Source organism: Staurois parvus, unplaced genomic scaffold (genome assembly GCF_062004578.1).
Source record: "Staurois parvus isolate SC_StPar_1 unplaced genomic scaffold, SC_StPar_1.0 ptg000420l, whole genome shotgun sequence".
NCBI classification, from domain to species: Eukaryota; Metazoa; Chordata; class Amphibia; order Anura; family Ranidae; genus Staurois; species Staurois parvus.
Window position 1 is genome coordinate 2,657,286 of NW_028318216.1, and position 27,385 is coordinate 2,684,670.

Genomic DNA, 27,385 nt, shown 5'->3' on the forward strand with positions numbered 1-27,385 from the left:
TGAATGGGCTCTTGTGCTCGTGCAAAATGCTGCCCGCACAGCCGCATATTTGTGAACTAAGGGAAAGCCTTTACCCTTTGTTAAGACAGAAAGTCTAGGACAACTGAATATATCTGCCTGGACAGTACAGACAGGGTTAAATATGGAAAATATAGCCCCCCCATTACAAATAATATTCAGCAGAATTTTTAACTGCTGGAATTGTAGAAAAAAAATCTAAAAAAGGTAAGCTGCAATTTTTAAATATTCTTAACATGTAACAAATATAAAGTAGGCCATTATCCCAATTTGGCTGCAAAAGTGTAAATAATCCTTAAGCTTTCCTTTGTAAAATAGGCAATATAATCAGCATTCCAAGCCCAAGGACAAGTGAGATAAACTTAGTTAATCTTAAAGCTGGGAGCGAACAGATGATTTTTGCTATAGAGTCAATTGCCTGTGTTCACCCCATGATTAAGAACAAATGGGAAACAGTGAAGTGTAGCATGCAGTTACAATTCATTGTTATTGGTAGTAGGATGCTCCACATATGGGTAACTGATTGCTAATGCTACATAACATTGTTGCCTATGTTGCAATTACAGGAGGTGATCGGCTGTAGTAAAAATCGTCACCAAAACTGTTCAATAGAAAAAAAATGTCAAATATACCCACAAAGGGACTAGTATAAAACATATACATATTCATTACTATAATTTCAACATAAATATAGTGAAATAATTGCAGAGGACTGGGTGAGACACCAGACTTTCTGTTTGTCAGCATTCACTAAAATCCAAACATTTAAAGTATGCTTGCCTGTCTTCTGGATGGATTTGTGGAACTGAATGATTGCATGGCATGAGAAACATGGATTCACAGTGATTATCCACCAAAGAAATATAGTTATAATCCCATTTTGGCCACACATATTTACTTGTTTTCATGCAACCACAAAATTATTTGTGAAATTTATGAGTGTTTATTCTTTCTGCCGTCTGCACTTATTTACGATTCTCTCTAGCAGAGATATATTTGATGCCATGTACAGTATATGTTGTATATCTGCCTGGTAGTTTAAGCATATTGCTTGGTAGGATTTTGCTGGATGTACAGCCTCTCTATTGATTTATATGGAGTGGCTACAATTGTTTGGATAGATATAGATGACATAATTGCTTATTAGTGATAAGCTGAATGTACCTAGGTTCGGTACTAAATCCGAACCCTACTGATGTCAATCTGAGAATTTATAGGCTAGTAGGCAAGGGATTCCCAAACAAATGGCATGGGGGCTGGGAAATGCCCTGGGGAACATGTACCAAAGCAAAAAAAAAACATTTTCATCATGCTTGCAGAGATAGTAAACTCTTCTTTTGAACTTCTATCTGCAGCTAAGCTTCCAGTTAGGCTTACCTTTAGGTACAATGAATATCTCCTAAACAGTGCATGTACCTTATTGTAAGCCTTCCTGTAGGTACAAGTTCAAAAGGAGAGTTTACTCACTTTTAAAGCATGGTAAAAAAAAAAAAATTTTTTCATGTGGTGCATACAAGCATATGGGTTAAAACTGAAGGTCGTCCAATTTTTTTTGTGGCAGTTTACTAACACTTCAAAGTGAGGCATTAAAAATGCACAATTGACAGAGAACCTCCTGCGTTGCCAATTTTGAAACCAAAAACAAAACCAGAGTGGCTGCTAGCACCTAACTAAATTACCAGAATAGTGAAAAAATGAACAAGGGGAATGGTGCTGCGCTACCCCAACCCAATAGGTAAGTGAAAAAATGAAATATATGTGAACAAATAAGTGGACATTGAACTACACCTCAATCTTTTGAATCAAAAACCATGAGATGAAAAAAATATGATAATCATACATGTGGTAACAAAAGGATGAAAAGGGATGAAAAAATCATCAGGGGAAAATATGCACCAACATAAATGGAATACGTACAATGGCAGTGAACATTAAACTGAATGCAACCAAAAATATAATAAATGAGTGGATAAATGAACGAATATCAAAGTACTAAAATGTCTTAAATCACATGACATAAAAATCAAATGTGCCAAAAAAAGTGAAAAGATGACAATATGACCAAAAACAATAGAACGTGCACAGTCCAAAAAACAACTGTGTTCATTCAATCGGTGACAACGTCCGGTGATCACTTCAACACATGAATCCGCCACCGGCTAGCAAGCACGCTCACCTCTACGCTGCGACCCCCTGGGGTCAATACATTTCAATGTAGCACTCAGCGGAGTGATCCTAATCACATCTGTACCCTTGGCAGTAAACCAGGAACCATACCAATAGTGGTGGTATCCTCTCACGAAGGTAGTCAGCCAAACACCTCTCAAGCGATCCCTATGAAGAAGTTAGAAAAGAAGTACTCCCATAGTGTAGTAGACTTGAAAATTTATTTCGATAGAAAAAGCCAAAAACCCACTTACAAAGAAACACAGAGTCTGCAGACCCACAAGCATAAATCCTGCAGAGAACACACAGAGTGTACTTGCATGGGTGTATCAAGATGGCGGTTGCCGTCCATGCCGGAAATGACGTCACCACGCTTCCGTCCTACATGGATGGGCCCTGGCCCTGAGTAAGTCACGTGACACAACGCATAGGACAGAAGCGTGGTGACGTCATTTCTGGTAGGGAAACTTCATCCCCTAATCTACACCACTCTGCACCTTGTGATGTATAAAATAAAATCAAAAAATCAAATATGCTCAGAGAATGCTAATCTCAAAAATAACATAATATTAGTGCACACATGCTTGCAACTAATTGTGATAATCATCCAATTTATGAAAATTATAAGTCCATTCCACACAGTATACTGGGACCTGTGATGCCAAACACTAATTCACTTGCAAGTGTCCATACAATGTGATCAGTCCTCCAAACACAACATAAATGTTCTTGTATAAGTGCTCCAAATCCCAGTCCTGCAAATATCCACTTCTAAGTGCAGTGCTTGTTCACCTTCATATTAGACCCATACTAGACCTAATAGAAATAGGTCTCTGGGGCAGAGCCAGTGACGTCATTTCCTGGCATGTGCTATTTGTAAGTTTGGTGAGAAAACTCCATGTTTCAGGTAGATTCAATACTGTATTTTATTACACAATTTTGAGTACATATGTAGTGGAATAGTTTTTTTCTTCATTACATGGGGTGCGTTATGATTGCTATTCTATTTTTTTTTAGCTTGACTCACATTAGAACCAGCAGGGTAAGGTCCCTTAAAGGGACTGCAGGTGGAAGTGGCTACAAAGAGCTGGAGGCTCATCTTCAGAAGGATACTCGTGCCGTATGGCCTTTTTCTTTTAGGTTTAATATTAAGGTGAGCAAGCACTGCACTTAGAGGTGAATATCTGCAGCACTGATTTGATGATAGCTGCAGTTCTACATACATTTCATAGCAGACTATTGTATATATAGCTATTTTTTGGTTGGATATCAAAATTTTCAGTAGTTACATACCTTTTTTGGGGGGATTTTAGACACATAGCAGCGCATAAGTTTTTCTTTTTTACACTCTGCACCTTATTTTCAGGACCCTCTCCACCAACACTAAGTTGCACCTCTCCAGCCGCATATGGCCTAACTGTGCACTAACCCACTTTACACACTTCCACTCAGGTATTTAGGCATCCCTTTTGAATAACACCACTCCAGCCAGAAGCAAAGTCCATCTTCTTGTATAAAAGAATACACAAACATTGCCAAATCCACCTCTGATTTCAATCCAGTAAACCCTTATCTTCTTGTAAAATGTTAAGTCCTTGTTGCCTGTAGGTTAGTAGGTTAGTTCTGGGTGTCTGGTATCTTAGGGCCCATAGCAAGGGAAACCCAAGGGTTCTATTTGACTTTCACTTCAGTAAAGTACACAATTCTCTTCATTCTGCTAAGCTCACCTACCCTATATTTGGGACGCTACCAGAAGGGCAGGCACAACAAGTCACATCCTGTAGAAAAGGGTCCTCTAGCTATAGGATTGGTTAACACCTTCCTACACAGTGACCACAGGCAATAACAAGTCCATTGCCCTCTGCCTGCATTTTTTATGGACATAGCTTCTAGAATTCAGTTAATCTTTAACAGAATCATCTGTTAATCTGGCATCTGTCAATCTGGCAGGTGCCATGGCACTGATTAGGGACCACGCGCAGGGGCGTATTTACCACAAGGCAAACAAGGCACTTGACTAGGGCGGCATTTTTTCAGGGGGGCAGCACACCAGAAGAAGGGAACCAGGTGGGATCCGAGAGAGACTGCGAGCTTCTTGATGGTGTATGTACAGCCAGATTCTTGTTCCCGGGGATGTCCGGAGCTGTGAAGATGGGTGTATTGCTCTCTATAGCCGGAGGGGAGGGGGGGTAGTACAAGGCTCTCCCAGAAGGGGGGGTATGGGTGTTGTTGGTCATTGTCAGGCTCTCTCCACGGGAGGGGGAAGGTGTAGTGGAGTTGATCAGTGTCCGTGGGGGCAGACGATTTTTGTGTTGCCTAGGGCAGCACAAAACCTAAATACACTACTGACCACACATACAGTGAAGGATATAAGTATTTGACCCCCTGCTGATTTTGAATGTTTTCCCACTCACAAAGAAATGATCAGTCTAAAAATCGAATGGTAGGTGTATTGCAACACTGAGAGACAGAATAGCAACAAAAAATTCAAACGAAATGCATGTCTAACAAATTATGCACTGATTTGCATGTTTATGAGGGAAGTAAGTATTTGATCCCCTATCATTCAGCAGGATTTCTGGCTACCAGGTGTCTTTCATACAGGCAACAAGCTGAGATTACAAGCAGTCTCTTAAAGGGAGTGCTGCTAATCTCATTTTGTTACCTGCATAAAAGACACCTGTATAAAAGACACAGCAGGGGATCAAATACTTATTTCCTTCACTGTCTCTTTATTCATGGTCCATTCCTTCCCTATTGCTCATGTAGGTCTCACTCATCCTGTGTAACATGAACACTGTTTCTGTCTGCTTCTTACATTCTGAGAAAACATGGCTCACCCATGTACAATATATACAGTACTTATACATCATATTTAGAAACAAGGTCCATCAAATATAGTACATACTGGGTATTTTTTTTTTACATTTAGCTGTTTACATTCACATGTAAACCTAAAATAGCTGCGGTTTCCTTTAAAAAACATCATAAATAAATTGTGCATTAAAGTACATTCTTTAGATTCTTTAAAGTCCGATTTTTATGGCTTTGCCCAAATGCACATAAAGGCAAAATGACAGAGTATAAGAATGAGAATTAAGTTTAATGCATTGCTTCAAAGTGATATTCAGAACTTAACAACCATTTGAATTATGGCTGCACTAACCTTTAACAGCTTCACTGGAAACATTCTCAGAATCCATTCTCATTTCTTCTGATTTTGTATAGGTTTAAATCTGGTAGTGACACACAGAAAGTCTGTGTCACACAGTAAAGTATATACAGTTGTGGCCAAAATTATTCAACCCCCACTGAAATTGAGTGTTTTGGCCAGTTTGACATTGCTTTTGATCATTCAGTCATCTTGCTTACATTTACATTAAAGAGGCACTTGTAGGTCAGACAAATATAACATAACAGTTATAATGAAATAACCACAAATGTCTTTTCTGTGCTCACAGCATTATCAGTTTTATTCAACCCCCAAGTGACATTCAATCTTAGTACTTAGTACAGCATCCTTTTACAGTTATAACAGCTTTTAAACGTGAAGCATAGCTTGACACAAGTGTCTTGCAGCGATCTACGGGTATCTTCGCCCATTCTTCATGGGCAAAGGCCTCCAGTTCAGTCACATTCTTAGGCTTGCGCACTGCAACTGCTTTCTTTAAGTCCCACCAGAGGTTCTCAATCGGATTTAAGTCTGGTGACTGCGATGGCCACTCCAAAATGTTCCAGCCTTTCCTCTGCAACCATGCTCTAGTGGACTTGGAGGTATGCTTGGGATCATTGTCCTGTTGAAAGGTCCAACGTCTCCCAAGCCTCAGGTGTGTGACGGACTGCATCACGTTTCCATCCAATATCTCCTGGTACTGAAGAGAATTCATGGTACCTTGCACACGCTGAAGCTTCCCTGTACCTGCAGAAGCAAAACAGCCCCAAAGCATGATTGACCCTCCACCATGCTTCACAGTAGGCAAGGTGTTCTTTTCATCATAGGCCTTGTTCTTCCTCCTCCAAACATAGCGTTGATCCATGGGCCCAAACAGTTCTAATTTTGTTTCATCAGTCCACAGAACACTATCCCACAACTTTTGTGGTTTGTCCACATGGCTTTTGGCATACTGCAGTCGACTCTTCTTATTCTTTGGAGACAGCAAGGGGGTACGCCTGGGAGTTCTGGCACGGAGGCCTTCATTACGCAGTGTGCGTCTTATTGTCTGGGCTGAAACTTCTGTACCCACATCTGACAAATCTTTTCTCAGTTCCTCAGCAGTCACACGGGGACTTCTCTCCACTCTACGCTTCAGGTAGCGCACAGCAGTCGAAGTCAGCATCTTCTTTCTGCCACGACCAGGTAGCGTTTCAACAGTGCCCTTTGCCTTGAATTTGCGAATGATGCTTCCTAAGGTGTCTCTTGGTATGTTTAACATCTTTGCAATCTTCTTATAGCCATTGCCCTTCCTGTGAAGAGAAATCACCTCTTCTCTTGTCTTCCTGGACCATTCTCTTGCCTTCACCATGTTTGTAACCACACCAGTAAATGTCTAGAAGGAGCTGAGTATCACAGTCATTTTAAAGCTGCCTAATTGGTGCTTATTATGCTTGATTGCTGCTCGGTGACATCCACAGGTGTTTTCAATACCTGATGGAAAGCACCTGTATGAACCTCTGTTCTTCAGAGTGGTAGTCTTTAAGGGGTTGAATAATTGTGGCAATGAAGAAACCACATAAGAACCATTTACTACTGTATTACATAAACAATTGATGTCATTTTAGTTGCATTTGGGTAGTTACAACGTCCTTGTAGGATTTGATTCTGAATACAATTCCAAATGTACACTATAGTCCCTAAACCCCTTTACAGCATTGGGGGTTGAATAATTTTGGCCACAACTGTACTTTTATATAAGGGGTTCACTATTTTCAAGGAAAGTGACACTACTAAATGTTACAATTCATGTCTTCAAGCACTTCAATTTAACTGTCAAGAATATTCTTAAAATACAGCTGAAGGTGTAAGTATAGTGTAAGTATAGGCAAACAACTTAAATACAGTACATGCCTGAAACACATGTGTTAACTATCTTGCTGACAAAAAAATGTGATTCTGACCCTGTCCAGGTTATTTACTTTTCTTTCTCATCTATTGAGGGACACAGGATGATTTTAAACTTTGGGTTATGCAGTTACCTGTGGGTGGGGTTGACACTGGCCTCAGTTTTATGCTTTAGGAGGATGGACATATTTTTTTTAGCTCTGCTGCTGTAACGAATAACCTATTATTTGCTAGCATTTCTTATCCTTAGATATTTCTTTTCTTCAATTGAGATTTTCTCTTGAGCTGCTGGGGGACTTTCCATTCATTCAGCATTTATCTGGTGTGGGCATCCTGAGCCTGACGTTTGGAGTTCCCCAAGGCAGTTCCCACCACCATGTTATTTTTTTTTGGCATCCCCTTGCCTATTAGCCCAGAAAATGGACATTTTAATTTCAATTGAGTTCAGTTTCAGCATCCAAACGTCTTTGAATTTCATAGAACCCCTGTCAAATCATACCAAGGACAGTTTGGCTCATCACTACTGTGTAGGTTTCATGAGTGTTGAGGCCTTGTCTCTTACCCTAAGTCTATATGTTGCCTTCCTACACAGCATCTGCAACATGCTTAATTCTAGACATGGAGGAGGGCAGTTCTGCTGTACTGGGTGTCCCAGCTATCTTTTTGTTAATGGTCCAAATCTGCTTGCAGTGTACCTACTGGTGGCGCCAACGTCTGCAGCCTGGAATCATGCTGTCCTCTGCTTTTAGACTCTCTCCCATCCTCAAAGTCTTACTTGCTATTGTAGGTGGTGACTGATTCTACCCCTTTTACTAAGTTTTTTGCTGACTCTGATTACAGAGGCCACAAGCATCCTCCTGTGCCCTTTGCAGAAGATTATGTTTCTGATTTACTACAGCCTCAGAGACTTTTAAGCCATCACCTGCAGAGACCTTGATTCGTAGTCATTTGTCTAATTCAAAATCCTTGATGATGGGTTTACCACGAAGAAGGAACCAGAAGTCTTGTTGCGACAAGAGAGGTAGAGCAGGTCCTGCCCATGGAAGAACCTCATGTTCCAGTCTTATCAGCCATGTACATTTCAGATTTAGGCAATTGGTAGGCAGCTTTCCTCAGCTGGCAGCACCTGCACACTGAAATCAAAGGTTTTTAGGTGAAATTTGTCACAGGTGCGGGATGCTGGATGTGGAGCACTAGATTCAAAAACAAACTGGACAGGTTTGTATCCAAGTACTATACAGGAATTCCTGGCAGAAGCCATGGATGTTCTGGTGGCTCTGTGGGATCAGTATACTTTGATCTATTAATTTCCCTTCCTAGCACTTCTTCCGCATTGGCTCTTCAGGATTGAGATGGAGAGTTTTCTGGTGATCCGTATGGCTCCAGACTGGTACAGATGAATGTGATGTACTGACTTTGTAAGACTATTGATAGTGGCTTGATTGGCAGTGCCAGATTGTCTGAATCATCTCTCTCAAGAGTAATTTGCCATCCTGCTTCTTGGTCACTAAGTTTAACAACATTGCCTTTGAAATTTTAAAACACCAGGGCATCTTTGAATTGGTGATTCCTAAGATGCTTAAAGCTAGGAAGTCTACCCAAGGTCTATCATCAAACACAAAGGCATACTTCACTTGAAGGAGCTTCTCCCTATGATGAATCCTCCTCTTCCTACAGCTAGGTTTCAACAAGTGTTTGGCTCTCGGTATTATCAAAGTTCAGATGTCTCCTCTTTCCATTCTATTGCAAAGACTTTTGGCCTCTCACTTTTTGATTAAGACCTTTGCACGTGGGATTTCCCATGTAGTTCCCACCTCGTACATTCCCTAGCAATGCCATGAGATCTGCAGTTTGAACCCTTTCAAGACAGTCCTTTGTCTATATCACCAATGATATTATCTTTCTTGTAACCATCACTTCTGAAAGGTGAATGTCTGCACTGAGGGCCTATCTTGCAAATAAGCCTTTTTTTGTGTTGCAGTGGGACAAGGTGATGTTGATGCCTTACGGTAGTTTCTGACTGTTACCACAACAAGGACTTTGTTCCCATTCTCTCACTCCAGTTCATCAAAAGCAAATTTCCCTACTGGATGTGTTTTGGATTGTAAACATATCTCTCAACCACTGCTTCTTTCAGAAAAAGTTGTTCCTCTATTGTCATCCCGGATGGGCCCCTTTTCGGCAAAGTATTTTTCGACCAAAGTATTTAAGATATGCCATTAATTTAATTTGAATAAAAAACACTTCTTTAAAAAAATGTGCTTCAGGATTAATGGGGAGTGGGTTAATGATTATACTTTATATTTCTTCAATCTTTCTATTCACTATTGCAAGTAATAAGGACTGCCAAGTGAAGAATAGTCCCACAAAAAATGTCTCGCAAAATTCCACAACTAAAGCTGGTAGGATTTGACAAGCTGAATTTAGCTTGTTAATGTTTGAATGTTTTCATGTTCCCACTGATGCTTGTGAGTCTACACATGACTGGATTGCAAGTCATATAGGAGATGTCATTTTTCCTGATCACATGGTTAAATGGTTTGGTATACAGGTGTGTTCAGGTAAGACTGAAAGGTATCAGAATTAGAGTCAGTGGTATTACCAGGGCATACTTACTCAGTTACTCAGTTTGGAAAATAACAGGTAATGGAAAGGAGCAAAGTTTGGTGCTTTGGGTCTTTTCCTCCCATGTGAAAAATGTTGTGCATGGGGTGCTGGTAAAATACGCTGCAAATATAATCAGTTATCTTTATTCTTCAATAATGCCACCCATTATAGTAAAGTGGTTGTAAAGGCAGAAGGTTTATTTTCCCTTACTGCATTTTATGCAGTAATGTAAAAATCCTTCTGCATGCAGCTTCCCCACCACTCCCCTAAATACATACCTGTTCCCGATCTCAATCCAGCAATGTGCACAAGAGCTGAGCCTCTCTCGGCTCTCTGGCTCCTCATTGGCTCAGATTAAGCAGCAGGAGCCATTGGCTCCCCTGCTGTCAATCAGAGCCAGTGACAAGGGAGCAGGGGCAGGGCATTATGGACACACAGAGCAGGGCTTGGGATCAAGCACCTCCCTCAGCAGGACGGAGAGGGAGGATCCAGGAGCACCAGCGGGGGACCCGAGCAAAAGAGAATTGGGGCTGCTTTGTTAAAAAACACTGCACAGAGCAGGTAAGAATAACATGTTTGTAATTTTAACACAAAGAAAACAAAGCTTTAATATTACTTTAAGTGGTCAATAGAGGCCTGAGAGGTGAGTGGACAAGCTCTACATTTACAGGAAAATTGTGGATTTCGTGTTAAAGCAGAATTCTATATCTCTGCATCTATGGATCAACCTGTCTTTTTTCTTTCTTTGCTGAATTTAAATGTCCCAATTTTTGAACAAATATGCTTTAGGGAAAAAATTAACATGGAACTATACTACTAAGAACTGTGTCCCAAAGTGTCAAGTTCTTTTCAAAATGTGTTAGCCTTTTCCTACACAAGGACATCTGGGCAAACACATTTCCAACCCCAAAAAATAATTCCTAATTACAGATAGGTTCACATCTCTGTGGGTGATTGCCACTGTGGGAACACACCTGTTCTCAAAACTTCAACCACCCACACAGAAAAATGCAGGAGCTGTGTGCAGGTGCCATTAATGCTGATGGCAGCCACACGCACTAAAAATCATTCCTGCACTGCGAACCGAACTGCATTTGCGGTTCCCGTGCAGGTTGCAATTTCTGAAATGATGCAGGGACCTTTTCACTGCATTTTAGGAGCCATGATAGCCCATTCAAAGGAATGGGCTGCTGTGCCAGTGCAAACCCTGCTTCCAGAACCACACAGATGTGAACCTAGCCTACAGGTTGAGCGTATTCTTACGATTAGTTCCAACCATTGTCAGTTTTGCTGGAAAGATTGGTCTGTATGTAAATGTGGCAAAAATATAAATAAAGGCATTTGACATAAAAAAAATCAGATACTGGATACTCTAATAACATGTATCAATCACATGCTGTTATAATAAAACAATATCTTTAATTATGGTGGTCCTTTAATTGTATGAGCATGTGCTAAGATGAAATCATCTGAAAACATTAGTATCACTATTTTAGAGGATCTATAGTGAAAGCATTTTTAGTAGGGAAATAGTAATGCATCTATCAGTTTGTTTTTTTTTAAGTGTATGGGCCCGATCTACAGAAAGCTGGCTAGTGCACCAATGTTAGAAAAAGTTCACTTCTCTAACTTCTGTTACTTACTTTGCAATAGACTCTAGATGTTCAGACAGACATTAGAACTGGTGGCACTGTGTCAGGACCTGGATCACCTGCTGGTGGCACTGTGATTTCCTGGGTGAAGGGTTGTAGTTCCAGAGTCCTCCAGCAGGTGTTTCCCAGCAACCAGTATTTTCTAGTAATCAGTCCCCACCTGATGCTGGTTGCTGGGATGGTATTTAGTCTCCCCTCTGCCAGTACACTTTGTGTCAGTGTTTTATTTTGCTTGCTGCCAGATACTGTGTGTTGTTTATCCTGTACCTGATCTTTCTGTTGCCCTGCATCCTGTACCCTGCTGCCTTATTTCTGCTCCCCTTGAACCTGATCCCAGCCCTAGGTCCCCCTTCCCACCTGTTCTCTGCATCTCCAGTTTACCCTGTTTATCTGTGTTCCCCAATATACATGTACATATTGTATATAGTTAGTTTGTAGTTAGGCTTCCTTTAGACATTTTGGTTCTATGATTGTGGTTCACTTGTATTTTTATGGTAGCTGTTTGTGGGTGTGTGGATGTATTTTCCTTTTAATACATTTACTCACCCATATATTGTCTGGTCTGTTTCTAAGTGTAGCCATGCAGATCTGACCATCTCTTCTGTTTACTGACACATTGGTATTTGGATAGCAAGGGAGCTGTTTACTTGGTTATTTTTGAATGCTTACTTAGGAAAATACCATATCATGAATTTATTGTTAGCACTAATTAACTTAATTATATATGTTTTCCTTTTAGGGCCTTTTGTCTGTAAAATGGTTCCTTTTATTCAGACAACAGCAGTTGTGGCCAGCACATTAACAATGACCTGCATTGCAGTGGAAAGATACCAAGGAATAGTCCATCCACTGAAAATGAAGAGGCAGTATACAAACCGAAGGGCCTACAAAATGCTTGGTAAGAATATGGTAATATTTTTCTTTACTACAAGGGCATCATTGTTCAAAAGACCAGCAAGCCAAGGTCAAGGCAATAGTGTCATAGGCCGAGAGAGTCACCTTGACACTTTTGCTCTCAGCTAGGGCACACTAGAAATCTCCCAGAAAAGGCTGCAATTGGCAGGGTTAGCGGAAGTAAAATACCCAGTGCCAAATTACCCAAACAGAGTAAGCACCGTCCTATGGGCCCCACACCATTAAGGGCCCCAGGACAATGGATTAAAATAATACTGATTTTGAAAGAAAATGAAAATAAAGATTTTTTTTTTCTTTTTTACAAACAACAGAAAAAATGGATCAACTCAAAGAAACGAAAATGTTACATTAAAGACTCTATAGAGAGAATAATGTATTAATGTAAGCTACCCAATAACAACTTAAAGCACAAAAACCATAGATATCAGGTTCACATTACAGCTTCTCTGTTAAAAGCTCACCTTCTTTCAGCTGTCAGTTTGTAGAACAATTTTGTGCAACCTAAGTACATGTAATGTACAGTAGTGATGGTCTTCTCCAACTAGCAGCTGACATGCACTTCTTCAATGTTATCCCACTTGAGAATAGGCATGAGAAACATGTGGGAGGGGCCCCAAGGCTTTGACTACCTAGGGGCCTCCAAAGAGTTTAATTTGGCATTGAGAATACATCAAAGAACCTCATTTTCAAATCAGTGAGTAAAGGAGAACCACTTCATCTTCATTGTGCAATCATAATAATATGCCAAAAGAGCAGCGTGCAGTGAATAAGGGGAGGTTTTCCGCTGACTCCCCAGCAGGCAACCAAACTAGTAATAGCAAAGCACAACTACTTTATATGGCACTGCAATGCAGGAAAATGGGCCTGCAAATGGGCCACCCCATTTTCATTTAATATTACAAGTTATACATAGAAACAAGGTTTTTAAATTGAAATGTACTGGTAAGATTATTTGCTGCTATCTCTAAAAGCAGAACATTGTAAAGACCATACTTTCCCCTAAAAAACATTTTCAGTCATTAAAAAAATAAACGTCAGCAGCTACAAATGCTGTAGCTGCTAAATTTTAATAAAAAGACACTTACCTGTCCAGGGATCCAGCGCTGTCATCTACCAGGCTGATTTTTACTGGTCTTCGGGTCCCCATTAGTGCCATGTTGACTTGTTGAGAAGCCAGCTGTGACTCCTTGTGGCTTCACAGCTGGCTCCCCAATGTGCATAAGTAAGCCGTAAAGCCCCATCGCACCCTGTGAATGCTCCTGTTGCCTCTTGGGACTTGTGAAGTGTTCCAGGAGGTGAACATCTGCTCAGATTGGGTAGGCAACCCAGATGGAAGTGGGAGTGGGTACCTGCCAAAACAAGGTACCCTTCTCCCTGCCAAAGCAAAGAAAGTTTGCTTTACTGATAGAGGAAGGGGAGGAATAGGAACAGAAGAACTTCTGTTTTGAACTGAAATTATGCTTTAAAGCATAACATTATTGTAAAAAAAAATGTTTTGTGCTGTTTTCATTTGGAAGTTTCTTTTTTTTCCTGTTTGGTCATTGGGACAGGAATGAGCAGAATCTCTCAGTAGGGACAACAATAAAAGCACTTTTTATTAGAGAAGATTAGTTACAACTCCTTTCGTCTTTTATATAGACTGTTTCCTGTTGGCCACCACCACAAGTAAAAAGGATAGATCTCTCTTACTCTGCCAGACTTTCAACTGGTATTTTATTCTCATAAAGTAAATATTTCCACCATGAAAACAAATATAAAATCTTACAGATGTTAAGCTCAGGACAGGTCATTTTTCCATGGAGTTGGGTTTTTCTACCCTTGTTTTCTCTGTTGTGCCAGGGAGACTGTGGTCTAAAACTGTGACCCCAGACATCAAACACACAGTCTAAATAGCCTCAGTTTTTGCAGTTTTTTGTTTTAAGTTGGTATGCCCTGTAGTTCATTTCTTTTGAGAGTTAAATCAAAATCCTATCATACAATGCCTTTTGATCAGAAGCCAGTCCACTTGTCGACTGGAGAAAAGGCAAGACATGGTCCTTGATAACAAAGGATCTCTGAAGACCCAGAATCTTTTGCCCATCTCTGTACAGAAAGAGAGCCATAAAACATCAGGACGTCCACAGCCTGTGTTGCTGGGCTGAAGCAAGAGTACATTAAACACATTGGAGATCCTGTATATGCTAGTAGCAAGCATAACATAATTATTTGAAAAGCATAGACCATAAATAAATATTAACATACATATGACATCTAGCAATATGTCATTTCAGTTTCCATGAATATATCAGTCTGAAATTCTTTATATACAGTACCACTGACATCCATTCTGTTGCTGTAATGTAATATTATTACTTAAAAATTAATCAGAGGAAAAAACACATGCGATCATGCCTTCACATTAACATTTTAATCACAGCTATCGATTCCAATGTTCTGAAAGGCATTGCAGGAATGTCAACAGTGTTATATCAACATCTATTTATATAAAACTGCAAAATGAAGCTAGAGTATATGTGGTATGCTAAGAACAATCTTATTATAAGATAGCTATTGTCTGGAACTGTTAACTCATCTTTGTGTGCCACAGGTAGCAAGCCATCACTTCACTTGCAGTGTCAACTTTTTCAAATCAGCGCAAGCTAGGCTTCCTATTCTTAGTGCCCACACTGCCTAGTAGATATTACAGCACAGGGAAATGATGTCTCCAGGCATCAGAAGTGTAGCTTGAATCTTGCGGACCCCGATGCAAATGTTGACCTGGGGCCCCCCACTACCTTCCACCGTGCACCAAGATGATCCCACCATGGTTGTCTCTCTGAGCTGTCAGGTGAAAGTGGTAGGTTTGTATGTAAAAGAGGAAATTCAGCAGGCCCTCTGACTTCCAGATCCACATATCCACATACAAGCCCACTGTTTTCACCCAGCAGCTCACAGTGTGACCTGCCTGCCCCCACCTTGTATGCATGGGCAGGGCTGAGCAGGGGTGGGAGGGGGGATACTGTGCTGGGCTAGGTGGGGGTTTATTAGAGAGTGTGCCACTGCAGATATCACACTTTTTTTTTTAAACACCTTTCTTTATATGTTATTAAACAGCACCCAGTTATCTCTCTCATTCCCAGGTTGAAGTGATGAGGAGGTGCAGGTTATTAGGGAAAAGTAACACCCCCCCCCCCCTTCCTGGTAATGACACATGCCCTCCTGCCTCCTTTTAGTATTTACAGGTGACCCTTCCTTCAGGAACCCCCCACTTCAGCTAATCATAGCTGGCCCCCTTCTCCTGTAAAGACCAGTGACTCCGACTCCTGGTAATGACACATGTCCCCCCACCAGGTAATGAAAGATTACTCCCCTCCAACAGGTAATGACAGATGACTCCCCTGGGTAACAACAGATGACTCCCCTCCCCCTCCAGGTAATGACAGATGGCCCGCCTCCCCCACCAGGTAATGACAGATGACCCCCCCCCCACCAAGTAATGACAGATGACCCCCCTCCCCCACCAGGTAATAACAGATGACCCCCTCTTTCCCTCCATGTAATGACAGATGACCCCCCCTCCACCAGGTAATGACAGATTACCCCCCTCTTCACCACCAGGTAATGGCAGATGATATCCCCTACCAGCTAATGACAGATCACCCCCCCCCCTCCCCCACCAGGTAATGAAAGATGACCCCCTCCCCCCACAAGGAAATGACAGATGACCTCTCCTCCCCCCACCAGGTAATGACAGATACCCCCTCCCCACCAGCTAATTACAGATGACCCCCTTCCCCGCCAGGTAATGAAAGATGACACCCACCTTCAGGTGCCCTCCTCCTAGTAATGACACATGCCCCCCCAGGGAATTACTGATTCCCCCCCCCCCCCACCATCCTGGTAATGTCACATTATCCCCTCTCCATACTAACAGATTTCACATCCAGCTCCCCCTGTGCTCATCCTGCTCAAACGGTCACAGTAAAATCTGCAGTTTCTGGAGTCCCTTGGGGGCCCCTCAAGAGGCGTTATGGGATTTTGTGAGAATTTTTGTTGGAATGTCAGCAGGGGTTGTGTGGAGGGATGGGGCTGTGTGTGTCTGTTTTCTGCACAGATCTGACCAGTGTCCTGCCTGGTTGTCAGCACTGACACTTTCCCATCCAACAGGGCTGGCCTCACCCCATCCTTCCTCCGCTACTCCCCAGCTCAGGACTTGAAAATGGAGCCAAAAGCTGATTCTGCTTTGCCCGTCATATAAACAGGGAAACAGCACGGCCCCCCCGGAGCATGAGCGGGGTCATAATTGTGACCCCCTGTGACCCCTGATGCTACGCCCATGCCAGGCATCAATTCAAAATTTGCTCTGAGCAAAAAAACAAGCATAAAAGTTCCACCTGATACTCTGTAGCATTTTGGTGCTCCTTTTGATTGCTGCTGTCTTTTTGGATATGACCCAGGATTTTGCTGATTTTTTTGCCTGCCTTCTGCTCTATTTTGCCAGTGATACTTTTCCAGAATACCGTCCTAGGCTATGGACTAAACTCCTGCTTGTTAATGTAATACTTCACTTAAGTTAAGATAAACTGTCTTTATTTTAGGCAAACATTGGGCTGTTACCAGAGAGGAGCCATATCAGAAAACCCATATCTCAGTATGTAGCATTCCAGTGAATGATTGATGTCCATTGGAACCATCCATTAGGATAGACTTGCTGGAGACAGAGAGCTCAAACTATTAATGGCCATACAATTCAAGTCCACATAATCACATATTGATGCATATACAAAATATACACTATATTGCCAAAAGTATTGGTACGTCTGCATTTACACGCACATGAACTTTAATGGCATCCCAGTCTTAGTCTGTAGGGCTCAATATTGAGTTGGCCCACCCTTTGCAGCTATGACAGCTTCAACTCTTTTGGAAAGGCTGTCCACAAGGTTTAGGAGTGTGTCTATGGGAATGTTTGACCATTCTTCCAGAAACGCATTTGTGAGGTCAAACACTGATGTGGGACAAGAAGGCCTAGCTCGCAGTCTCTGCTCTAATTCATCCCAAAGGTGTTCTATCAGCTTGAGGCCGGGACTCTGCAGGCTGGTCAAGTTCCTCCACCCCAAACTCACTCATCCATGGACCTTGCTTTGTGCTCTGGTGTGCTGTCATGTCAGAACAGGAGGGGGCCATCCCCAAACTGTTCCCACAAAGATGGGAGCATGAAATTGTCCAAAATGTCTTGGTATGCTGATGCCTTAAGTGTTCCCTTCACTAAAACTAATGGGCCAAGCCCAACACCTGAAAAATAAACCCACACCATAATCCCCCCTCCACCAAACTTTGCACTTGGCACAATGCAGACAGGAAAGAACCATTCCCCTGGCAACCGCCAAACCTAGACACATCCATTGGATTATCAGATTTCCAGACAGAGAAGCATGATTTGTCACTCCAGAGAACACGTCTCCACTGCTCTAGAGTCCAGTGGCAGCAAGCTTTACACCACTTCTTCCGACGCTGTGCATTGCACTTGGTGATGTAAGGCTTGGATGCAGCTGCTCGGTCATGAAAATGCATTCCATTAAGCTCTCTATGCACTGTTGTACTAATCTGAAGGCCACAAAAAGTTTAGAGGTTTTTAACTATTGACTCTGCAGACAGTCGGTGACTTCTGCACTGACCCAACTCTGTTATTTTACGTGGTCTACCACTTCATGGCTGAGTTGCTGTTGTTCCCAGTTGCTCCAACTTTGTTTCTCAATCTTTAGATAATTAAACATAATGAAACTAATCAAAACACACTTTTTCTTTTTTGTTTAGCAGAGTTAGTTTAAATATATATAGTGTCACTGCACATACAAAGTGTGCATTTTATTTTGTAATTTGTCCTGCTTAAAATGACACTAAATTTATGATTCTACTACAAAGTATTGCAAAGGTCTTTACAAATGAAGCAAAGTAGGTTTTTTCTAAATTTTGCACTTTTTTCTCCCATGCGATGCGTGCAAATATGTTAAATGTAAAAATATTAATGAACAAAGCAAACAAAAACAAAAAAAGTTTAAATATTATTAGGTAATAAAATAGAAAAAAACAGCACATAAATTATAACTGAACTGAGAAGGAGAATTAGTTAATTAGGGCTGATTTAATAAAAAAATAAAAAAAACCTTTTTTTACTTGTCAGATTGCTTTAACTGACTTCATCTACAGATGGAAGTTCATCCCTTTAATCTGTAGATGAATAAAAAGAAAGGTACAAAATGAAACAATGTTTCTTTGTATCTTTCTGTATTTGAGGCTGTGCAATGTTGTTGATAAACCTTGTCAGACTGCTTTTTTTTTTACAGCTCCATTTTCTGGGACCTTCTTTGTGTACTCCACAATGCAGCTGTCATTAATCAGAGCTGAATTACCATGTACAGGGACTGTGGTCCCTGCAGCAGGGCAGAAGGACTGGACATTCTACACACGCCCTATGTACAATGATGAACGTCCAAAATCTGCAACTGGTTACCACCCACTTACCTTGTTTGTTAGGTTGAAATACTCACCCTTACAACTAATTCAGAGCTGTTCTGCTTCGATGAAAGCCACCACACTGGACCTCCCTCTTGTCTGGAGATGTCATCAGGCAGGAGCCCCCCTGAGACTTCTGGGTCTTATCAGTGGGCCCCCTAATGACATTCCTCTCCACATGCGCAGTATGTTTGATATAGCCCGGAAGCCTCCTGACATGGGTATCCCAGGTTTTGGGCAGTGGGGTATGTCATTCCCACCTAGACAAGGAAGGCAGAAGCACACCACAGAAAAAAAGATACCCTCTTTAATAGAAAAAAAAAAAATTAATTTGTTTCAATTTGCCAAAAGTGAGAGGGGAGGGTAAAGGGTAAGATGCACGACAGCAGTAAAACTGAGTAAAGGTCCACTTTTGTTCATTGAGAAGATCTTCCCTAACAGCAATTCATTACATCTTCACACATACTCCAGTAGATAGACACTGACAAATACAGTGTACCCTTTATAATAGAAGTCACACACTATGATAAAAAGAGAGTATTGAGCTAGCTATAAATAAAACATAGTTTCCTATGATCTTTTTTTTTTTCATTCCTTGATGCTCTGAGAAACAGGCACCATTAAATGTTAGCAGGGAGCCTCTATTTTTTGCTATTTAAAAAGAAGGAAAAAGTCTCTACATATGCTGCAAGGCAATTTATTTTACATTCACAACTATTTATTTTCTGGAATATTACAAACACCACCTTCCACTGTTCAGATGTAGATCCAGTAGGAGCTTCCACTGCGGTGGCAGGATATCGGCCAGTAGTTTTATATATACATGATTAATCTTAATAGGCTCCTGAGAACAACATAAGTTTTGTAAACTTTTATTGAAAAGCAATTTACACCAATTATCCCTCTCTCTCTTTGATATACATCATGTTGTACTGATTCCACTGATAAATCATCTATCTACCACTGGGAGATAGAGTGTTTCTTGATTACTTATACAGAGATTAAGCTATAATATAGGCCCTTTGTAAAACTGCTGCTAAAGCAAACCTATATGTAAATTAAAGCCCAAATTTCCACTAACAACTATGTGCCCTCAGGAGCCTAAATTTACTCTTTGTACTTCAACCTGTATTTACGCAAGTATTGGCATTTTAGACTGGGCTGAGGTGTGCATCAGGGCAACAGCCAAAGGCACTAAGAACAAAAACAGGCAGTGAAGAATGCCAAAACACTAATTTAGAAATAAAACGGCTATGAAGCCAAGGTGTATTACCCTATTTAGGGAGCTCTCAACGTATTAACACAATACAAAAAGAGGTTACTGTCTCACCATATTAACAGTGGGGTATGTCCAAAGTCACAACCACAACTTGAAACAAACATATAGGGGACCAAAGGAGACCACCTAAAAAGAAGCTTTACATAATGACCAACCGCAGTGTAACCAGTCAAAATATGCTTTATTGAACAGTACAAAATATTAAATTGGTCTAGCCAACCTAAATGATCCTCCAGTCACTATTAAAACAGGTCTGATAACGTTATTGCCTTAGGTTACAAGAGCCCAGGCCCCTCACACACATACATCTATTGCTGCCATGCATACACTAGATCACAAATAGTAGATAATGATTCGTCTAAAGCCATCAATCTGAAGGAAAGAGTGATTTGGACATCACTTAGACCAGACTGTGGCCAAATGCCAGCCAGTCATCTGAACAACAATGTTACGGTAACCATTTCCTGGAAAATAATGATGGCTTATGACAAAAAGCTGGGAAGCAATAACCATATTCAAACAGATATTGCGGTAAGCTTAACCATACATTATCCTGCCATTCATCAAGGCTTCAGTTGCATTAGATAGTCCAAGGATTTGGAGCAGATAATACAGCCAACATCTAATTGGGTTAGTCCAAAATGAATAATAGACCTTGCAGTTCTGACTGAGCAGAAATACATCATTGCTGGGTCAAAAGATTACTAGTCACAAAGCAGTGTTCAATCAAATCATCTAGCACCTATAACAAAGAAGCTGCAACAGCCTTAGTAGCAACAGGTCAAGTCTATTGAGCCATGCGGTAAACGCTTTAAATAAGCGTAATAATAGCAGGGAACAAAAAGTACCTGCTTGGAGCGTTTAGGTTAATGATAGAGCCTTGCATTAGCACTATAGAGGAGCTTCTGACAGTCCAGCCAACCCATCAGACTGCTTCTCTGCCATAGCTATTGTGTCCCCTTCAGGGCTGAATCCACTCCATTTCACTCCCACTCAGGATATCCTCTGTACTCCGAATTAAGATCCATGTGCTTTTGTTAAAGCTGAGTATTGTGCCATTCACTGCCAGTACAGCAGGCAGCTGATAGTCATGCCACCAGTGAGGATGAGGCCCGTGGCTCATTGACCTTGCCTACATCAACGTGTTTCGCCCAAGTGACCATGCGCTTCATCAGGATGTCGGGACGCACAATCCTCTGACCTCTTAAAGGGGCAGTTTGTCCTTTTAGCATATGGCCAGGGAGGTCCCCTTTCTTAAAGAGACAGCAATCATAATTATTGCATTGAAACAGTCTCTAAAATGAAGAGCATTTGTAGTCTTAATTGCACCTACAGTGCTTAATACTACCATTAAACAATAAAATTCTTAAATTTTGTTTCAATTCAAAGCTGGACAAGGCATTCTGTCATTCTGATCATTTTTATTCCCATCAGAGTCTACGAACACCTTAGTACGATCCACACATTTGCATATATTGCAGTGCCCACAGGGGAACATGCCTTTTAATTCTTAAAGGTCAGTAAGCCAGTTTCTCCAAACTCTTACAGTACTAGCATGTCATTAAGGTTTTTTGCCCTCTTAGTGGCCATAAAGGGTCTTGAACCTACAGTCGCTTCTAATTCCTGTGAGCATGTGAGAGCGTGCTAATGTCGTTTTAGGACCATCCTTACCTCATCCCACTCGGCCTCAAATTATGTAATGATTTTAACTTGGCCTTCAGTTTGTGTGTCTTTACCTATTCTCTCACCCCTTGATCAAATGAGGTTATTTCTGTCCCTACTTGCTGCCTTTTTCTTGTATTCTCTAAGGGTATGGTGTGAATAGTCCCTCTCTTTAAATCTGCCATATAAATATGCAGCTTCATTCCTATGATCGTCATCATCAGAACAATTCCTACGAATCCTCAAACATTGTCCCACAGTTATACCCTATATAAGGGATCTCGGGTGGTGACTGGGGGCATGGAGGAGTGTATTGGGTGCTGTTTTTCTCCTGAAGGTTCTTTCCATAAGTCTGTTATTTTCAATCCCAATTGAGAGATCTAAAAATTATATCTCTCTTGCATCTACTACATAGGTTAATTTCATATTACAAGTATTATGTCCAAGTTCCTCCATGAACACCTCAAGATCACGAACGGAGCCATGACATAGCACAAGCACATCATTGATGTACCTCAGCCCCAAGCTCATGTGGCTGAGGTACTTCGATGAGGTACACTACATCCTCCTCCCACCACCCCAGGTGAAGGCAGGCATATGCTGGGGCCCAGGGGTCCCTCATAGAGGAAATTCTAATCTGTTGGTAGTTAATTCTACAGAATTGCAAAAAGTTGTTATGTAATGCCAATTCCAGTAGTTCAATAATGAACTAATTTTGGCCCCCTTGACTGGAAAATTCACATCCAGATAATGGGAATCTGCAGCCACTACCCACTCATGCAGTATAGATGTGTATAGGGCCTCCATGTCTACACCCACTAATAGTGCCCCCACTACGATCTCCAAAATTTTTTCCAATACATCTCTCGTGTCCTTTACGTACAAGGGCAACCCACCACCAAATCTGTGATCAAAGAATCAGTATATTTTCCAACTCTTTCCAATGGTCCTTTTTATTGCCGATACAATAGGCCGACCTGGGGAGTTACTTGCATTTTTGTGTATTTTTGATCTAGTGTATGCATGGCAGCGTGGATGTATGTGTGTTAGGGGCCTGGGCTCTTGTAACCTAAGGCAATAACATTCACAGACCTGTTTTAATGGTGACTGGAGGATCGTTTAGGTCGGCTAGACCAATTTAATATTTTGTACTGCTTGATCTCAATAAAGTATATTTTGACTGGTTACACTGCAATTGGTCCTCCTTTAAAACCTCTTTTTAGGTGGCCTCCCTTGGTCCCCTATATGTTTTTCTCAAATGGAGAATGCCTAGACCGCTGTGAGGAAATGGGGTTGGATTTTATTTTAAATTAATGACTGGTTTGCTTTAAGGCAGCAGAGAATTTGGAATCTCTGACACACTTTACATAAATAGATTTTTTAAGTAAATTGTACTGTATTCATATCCTTTTTATTGTATAGTTATTATGAATTTTAAGAGAGAGGTTTTATTGACACAGTAAGTCATACACCCTGGTCTAGCCCAATTTCTATTAATTACAATTCAAATTTTATAGCATACATAAATTTTAAATTGTTAACAGGATAAATCATAACAGTTTCATAATTGATAAGATGGGTTAGGCCTGGTTCACATCTATGCTGGTGGTTGCGAGTGTGGGAATCGCAGCGATTCCCACAACAGTAACCACCTGCAGTCAAAACACACTGCTGTTTGAAAACGCTCCAGGCTCCCATTCATTCTGAATGGCACCCCACACATCTAAAGATGCAGCGCAAAAGCACTATGCTATTTTTCAACCACTGCATTTTTAGAATAATGCAGGAACCGTCTTTCAAACGCTTGGACTGCCGTGCACGTGCAAACTTACAACCCCACACAGATGTGAATCAGGCTTAAATTATTATTTGTTTTTTTGCATTAGTTATTTTAAAATTAAGACAATCTGACCAGAAGAGAAGAACCATTCTCTCTCTACGGATCTGGAATCACTGTTTTTTCCACACACAGTTACAGTTGTCAGAGGCTGGGACATAAAAAAAAAATCTTCAAAGGGGTTCTAACCTTTCCACACTCTATAAAAAATATAAATACATAAAAAGTTTGAAAATGTGTTAATACCTCAGTCAGTCGGCATTCTGAATCAATTTCTTATCACTCATTTTTAAAGGCCTGAGGAGTAAAGGCAAATTTGACATAAAGTACATCTAATACCCAAACTTCTTTTTTTCAGGCTTTTTTTCTGTCTATAAAACATTGTGCAGAATCGTTTTTATTTACTGTCCTATTATTGCAACAGAATGTGAGGGAAAATCTCTTCAAAGTGAGGGGAAATCAACACTTAGGCTGTTGTCATTGGGGCAATGCTCCAATTAGAAGTTGTTCGGTGACAACTGTAAAACGTTGGATTTTCCATCACTTCTGGCAATGTGACAGTGTTCCTGTGGGGCAAGGTCCCAGATAGCAATAAAAACCTGACATGGGTTTTAATATTTCCCACTTTCTCTATCTCTTGCAGGACTTGTGTGGACAATCGCTATTGTAGTAGGATCTCCAATGCTGCATGTGCAGACATTAGAGGTAAGTAAATGGCTAGATATAAGGCAGGTAGTCAGAGACCTAAAGTGTGTGGATTCACATCTAGGCAAAACACTTGAGAAAATTTATATTAAAAGAGAAACATAGACCAGAGAAAGATTGGGCTCTGGACAGAGAAAAAAAAATCTTAGTGATCTTAGTGATTTAACCATAGCAAGATTGTTGGTGCCAGAAGGGCTGCTTTGAGCAGTTCTGTAACTGCCAGTTTCCCAGTTTTCACACACAATAGTCTGTAAAGTTTACGTGGAAGGGTGCAAAAAATATTCGGTGAGCTACAGCTCTGCAGAACAATAAGACTGGTTGGAGCTGACTATGATAACTCAGGTAACTACTTCTTACAACTGCAGGGAGCAAAATAGCATCTCTGAATGTACAACACATTAAACCTTGAGGAGGATGATTTACAACAGCAGGAGACCATGCTGCGTTCCACTCTTGCCAGCCAAGAACAGAAAGCTGAGGCTGCCGTCACAGGTTCATCAGAACTGGACAGTTGCAGACCGGAAAATGCAGTCAGATCTGGAGAGTTTCAATTTCTAATGAATCACACAGATGGTGGATCAGTGAATGGATCTGAATCTAACAGAACCCCTTCAAGATGTGGTAGTGTGGATGTACAACTGACAAATCTACAAAAATGTGCATGATGCAATCATTTTAACATGAAGCTCTCAAAAGAAAGTTTGTGGTATGTGGAACCCATGTTATGAAGAACTGAGGCTGTTATGAGATCAGCCCTACCCAGTATATTACACAGGTCCTAATTTCTCGTCGAGTGTAAATAATCGTTTCAGTAAGTGTTATGTTCTAAAAGTCTTGTTCCTGTATTCCTTGTGCCAAGGAAGCTAGGGAGCAGGAGGTCTTGAGAGTAACGTAGGGGATAGTTTGCATAATATTTTGAATCAAGTTTGGAGATGTAGTTCATGGGAGAGTTGTGAATGACTTTGTATGTTGTTGTTAGCATTTTGAATTTTATATTTGCAATTTGAAACCAGTGTTGAGATTGCTAGAATGAGGTGGTGGTTGGTAAGGTAGATGAGTTTGACAGCAAATATGTGTTTCATGGGTTCTGAACATTGCACTTTCTCAGGCTCTGTGAAACAGCTTTAGTAAAAACAACATGGGGTTGATTTACTAAAACTGGAGTGTGCAAAATCTGCTGTCAATGGTAGCCAATCAGCTCTTAACTTCAGCTTGTTCAAATAATGCTATGTATTTTAACAATCAATGTTTTAGAATAATTTGAGAAAATTGATGCAATTTTAATTGTGGTGTATACTTTATACATACTAGGGTACCCTCTAAGTCCCATATATGGCTGAATTTTTGCTTTTCATATCAGTAAATGTTACTGTAAATTTAAATAAAATGTGTATTAACTGAAAATACACTACATTAACTTTAATTTGATATGTATGTGTATTAACAACCGGTATATTCAGTTTAATCTTGAATATATATATATGTGTGTGTGTGTGTGTAAAGCTGAAATAATATAAACATGCTAGCCCTTACCGTTGTTTATATTTTTCCACTGGGGAGCAAATATATTGGAACATGATATATCATAGCTCCCCTTGCTTCCCACTAATTACATCTTGGTTTTCAATAAACTGTATTATTCAAAAAGACACATTTAAAAATCCCGTAAGAAAATAAGATATATGAGATTACCTAAACTTGAAAGAAGTTTTGATACAGTGGGGAGATATTTTACTAAACACACCTTCCTTTCTGAGCAAAATTCGGCAACATTTTTTTAAAATAAAATGTAAAAATTAACAATTTGGTTATTTTGCTATTTTTAATAATTTATTATGTAGAATAATACATTGTACGCATTTGAACACTATTTTATACACTTCCTAAAAAAATGTTTTAATTAAATTATTTTGACCAACTTCAGTTTTATAGACTGAAATATGAGGTATACAAACGTGTATCTAAAGGCAAAACTTTTTTTTACATTTGATTTGTTGATGTGTTATTGATGAAGTAAAGAATTGTTAAAACATTATTTGCTTAATTACCTATATCCCACTGGGGAGATTTGTGTTCACTTATAGTCCTGCAAACACAACAGGAAGTTAGAAAAAAATTCAGCAAAATGAGAGGAAATTCCTTTTTAGACAGTTGTCCCTAGACCAAATTCGCCAAAATGAGAGGAAATTCCTTTTTAGACAGTTGTCACTAGACCATGCTTTCTAAGTAGAAGAATTTCTTTATTCATATCCACTGATAACCATGAAATTTGATCTTCCTGCCTCAGTGACAATGACCACCAGGACAATAATAAGGGTACAGCTCCTCAGCTAGGGCCAGACAGCAATGACAACCTGACAGGTCTTCTAACCCTTCAACACTCAATACAAAATAAAAAGTAAAATTCCATATACAGTATATTGCTATTAAAATGTGAAAGTAGAGTTTTTATAATGTTTGATGTAATTTGAGTTGGCAGCATTTATAATAATTGATTTATGTCTTCCAGGTGAAATATGACTTGCTGTATAACTTATATCATGTGTGCTGCCTGGAGTCATGGAGCAATGCTGGACTGCGCAGAGCCTATGCCATCTTCATCCTGGTGGCTCTGTTCCTGGTACCACTTGCTGCGATGCTCCTCCTGTACACCCGTATCGGGTATGAGCTGTGGATTAAAAAGCGCATTGGGGACTGTTCAGTGCTGAACACTTTGAGCCGTAATGAGATGGCAAAGATCACCAGGTATAATGACTATGAAACAGACTTGGTTGTAAAATGAGTTTTTCTATCAACCTAATTAATAATTTCTTTGAAGAATTTCAAAGGTTTAGCACATATACTGGTTGTTTAACTCCTCCTGATAAAATGTAGGTATTTGAAAACCTTCATATGAAAGGAAACTTTAAGACTTGACATTGCTATAAAAAAAATATCTAAATTGTTGAGTATTGTGCAATTTAGTTTTTGAAGTTAGACCTCTGAAGAAA

The 27,385-nt window shown here is 40.4% G+C and overlaps 1 protein-coding gene across 1 annotated transcript in view; it reads left to right on the top strand.

The window, feature by feature from the left end:
• Nucleotides 1-27,385, top strand: part of LOC149454706 (pyroglutamylated RF-amide peptide receptor-like) — a 199,304-nt gene that overhangs the window by 151,396 nt on the left and 20,523 nt on the right. Inside the window, exons 2-4 of the mRNA XM_089687157.1 lie at nucleotides 12,242-12,400; nucleotides 24,334-24,395; nucleotides 26,905-27,140. Coding sequence (XP_089543283.1) covers nucleotides 12,242-12,400; nucleotides 24,334-24,395; nucleotides 26,905-27,140 — 457 coding nt within the window. The remainder of the gene's footprint in view (nucleotides 1-12,241; nucleotides 12,401-24,333; nucleotides 24,396-26,904; nucleotides 27,141-27,385) is intronic.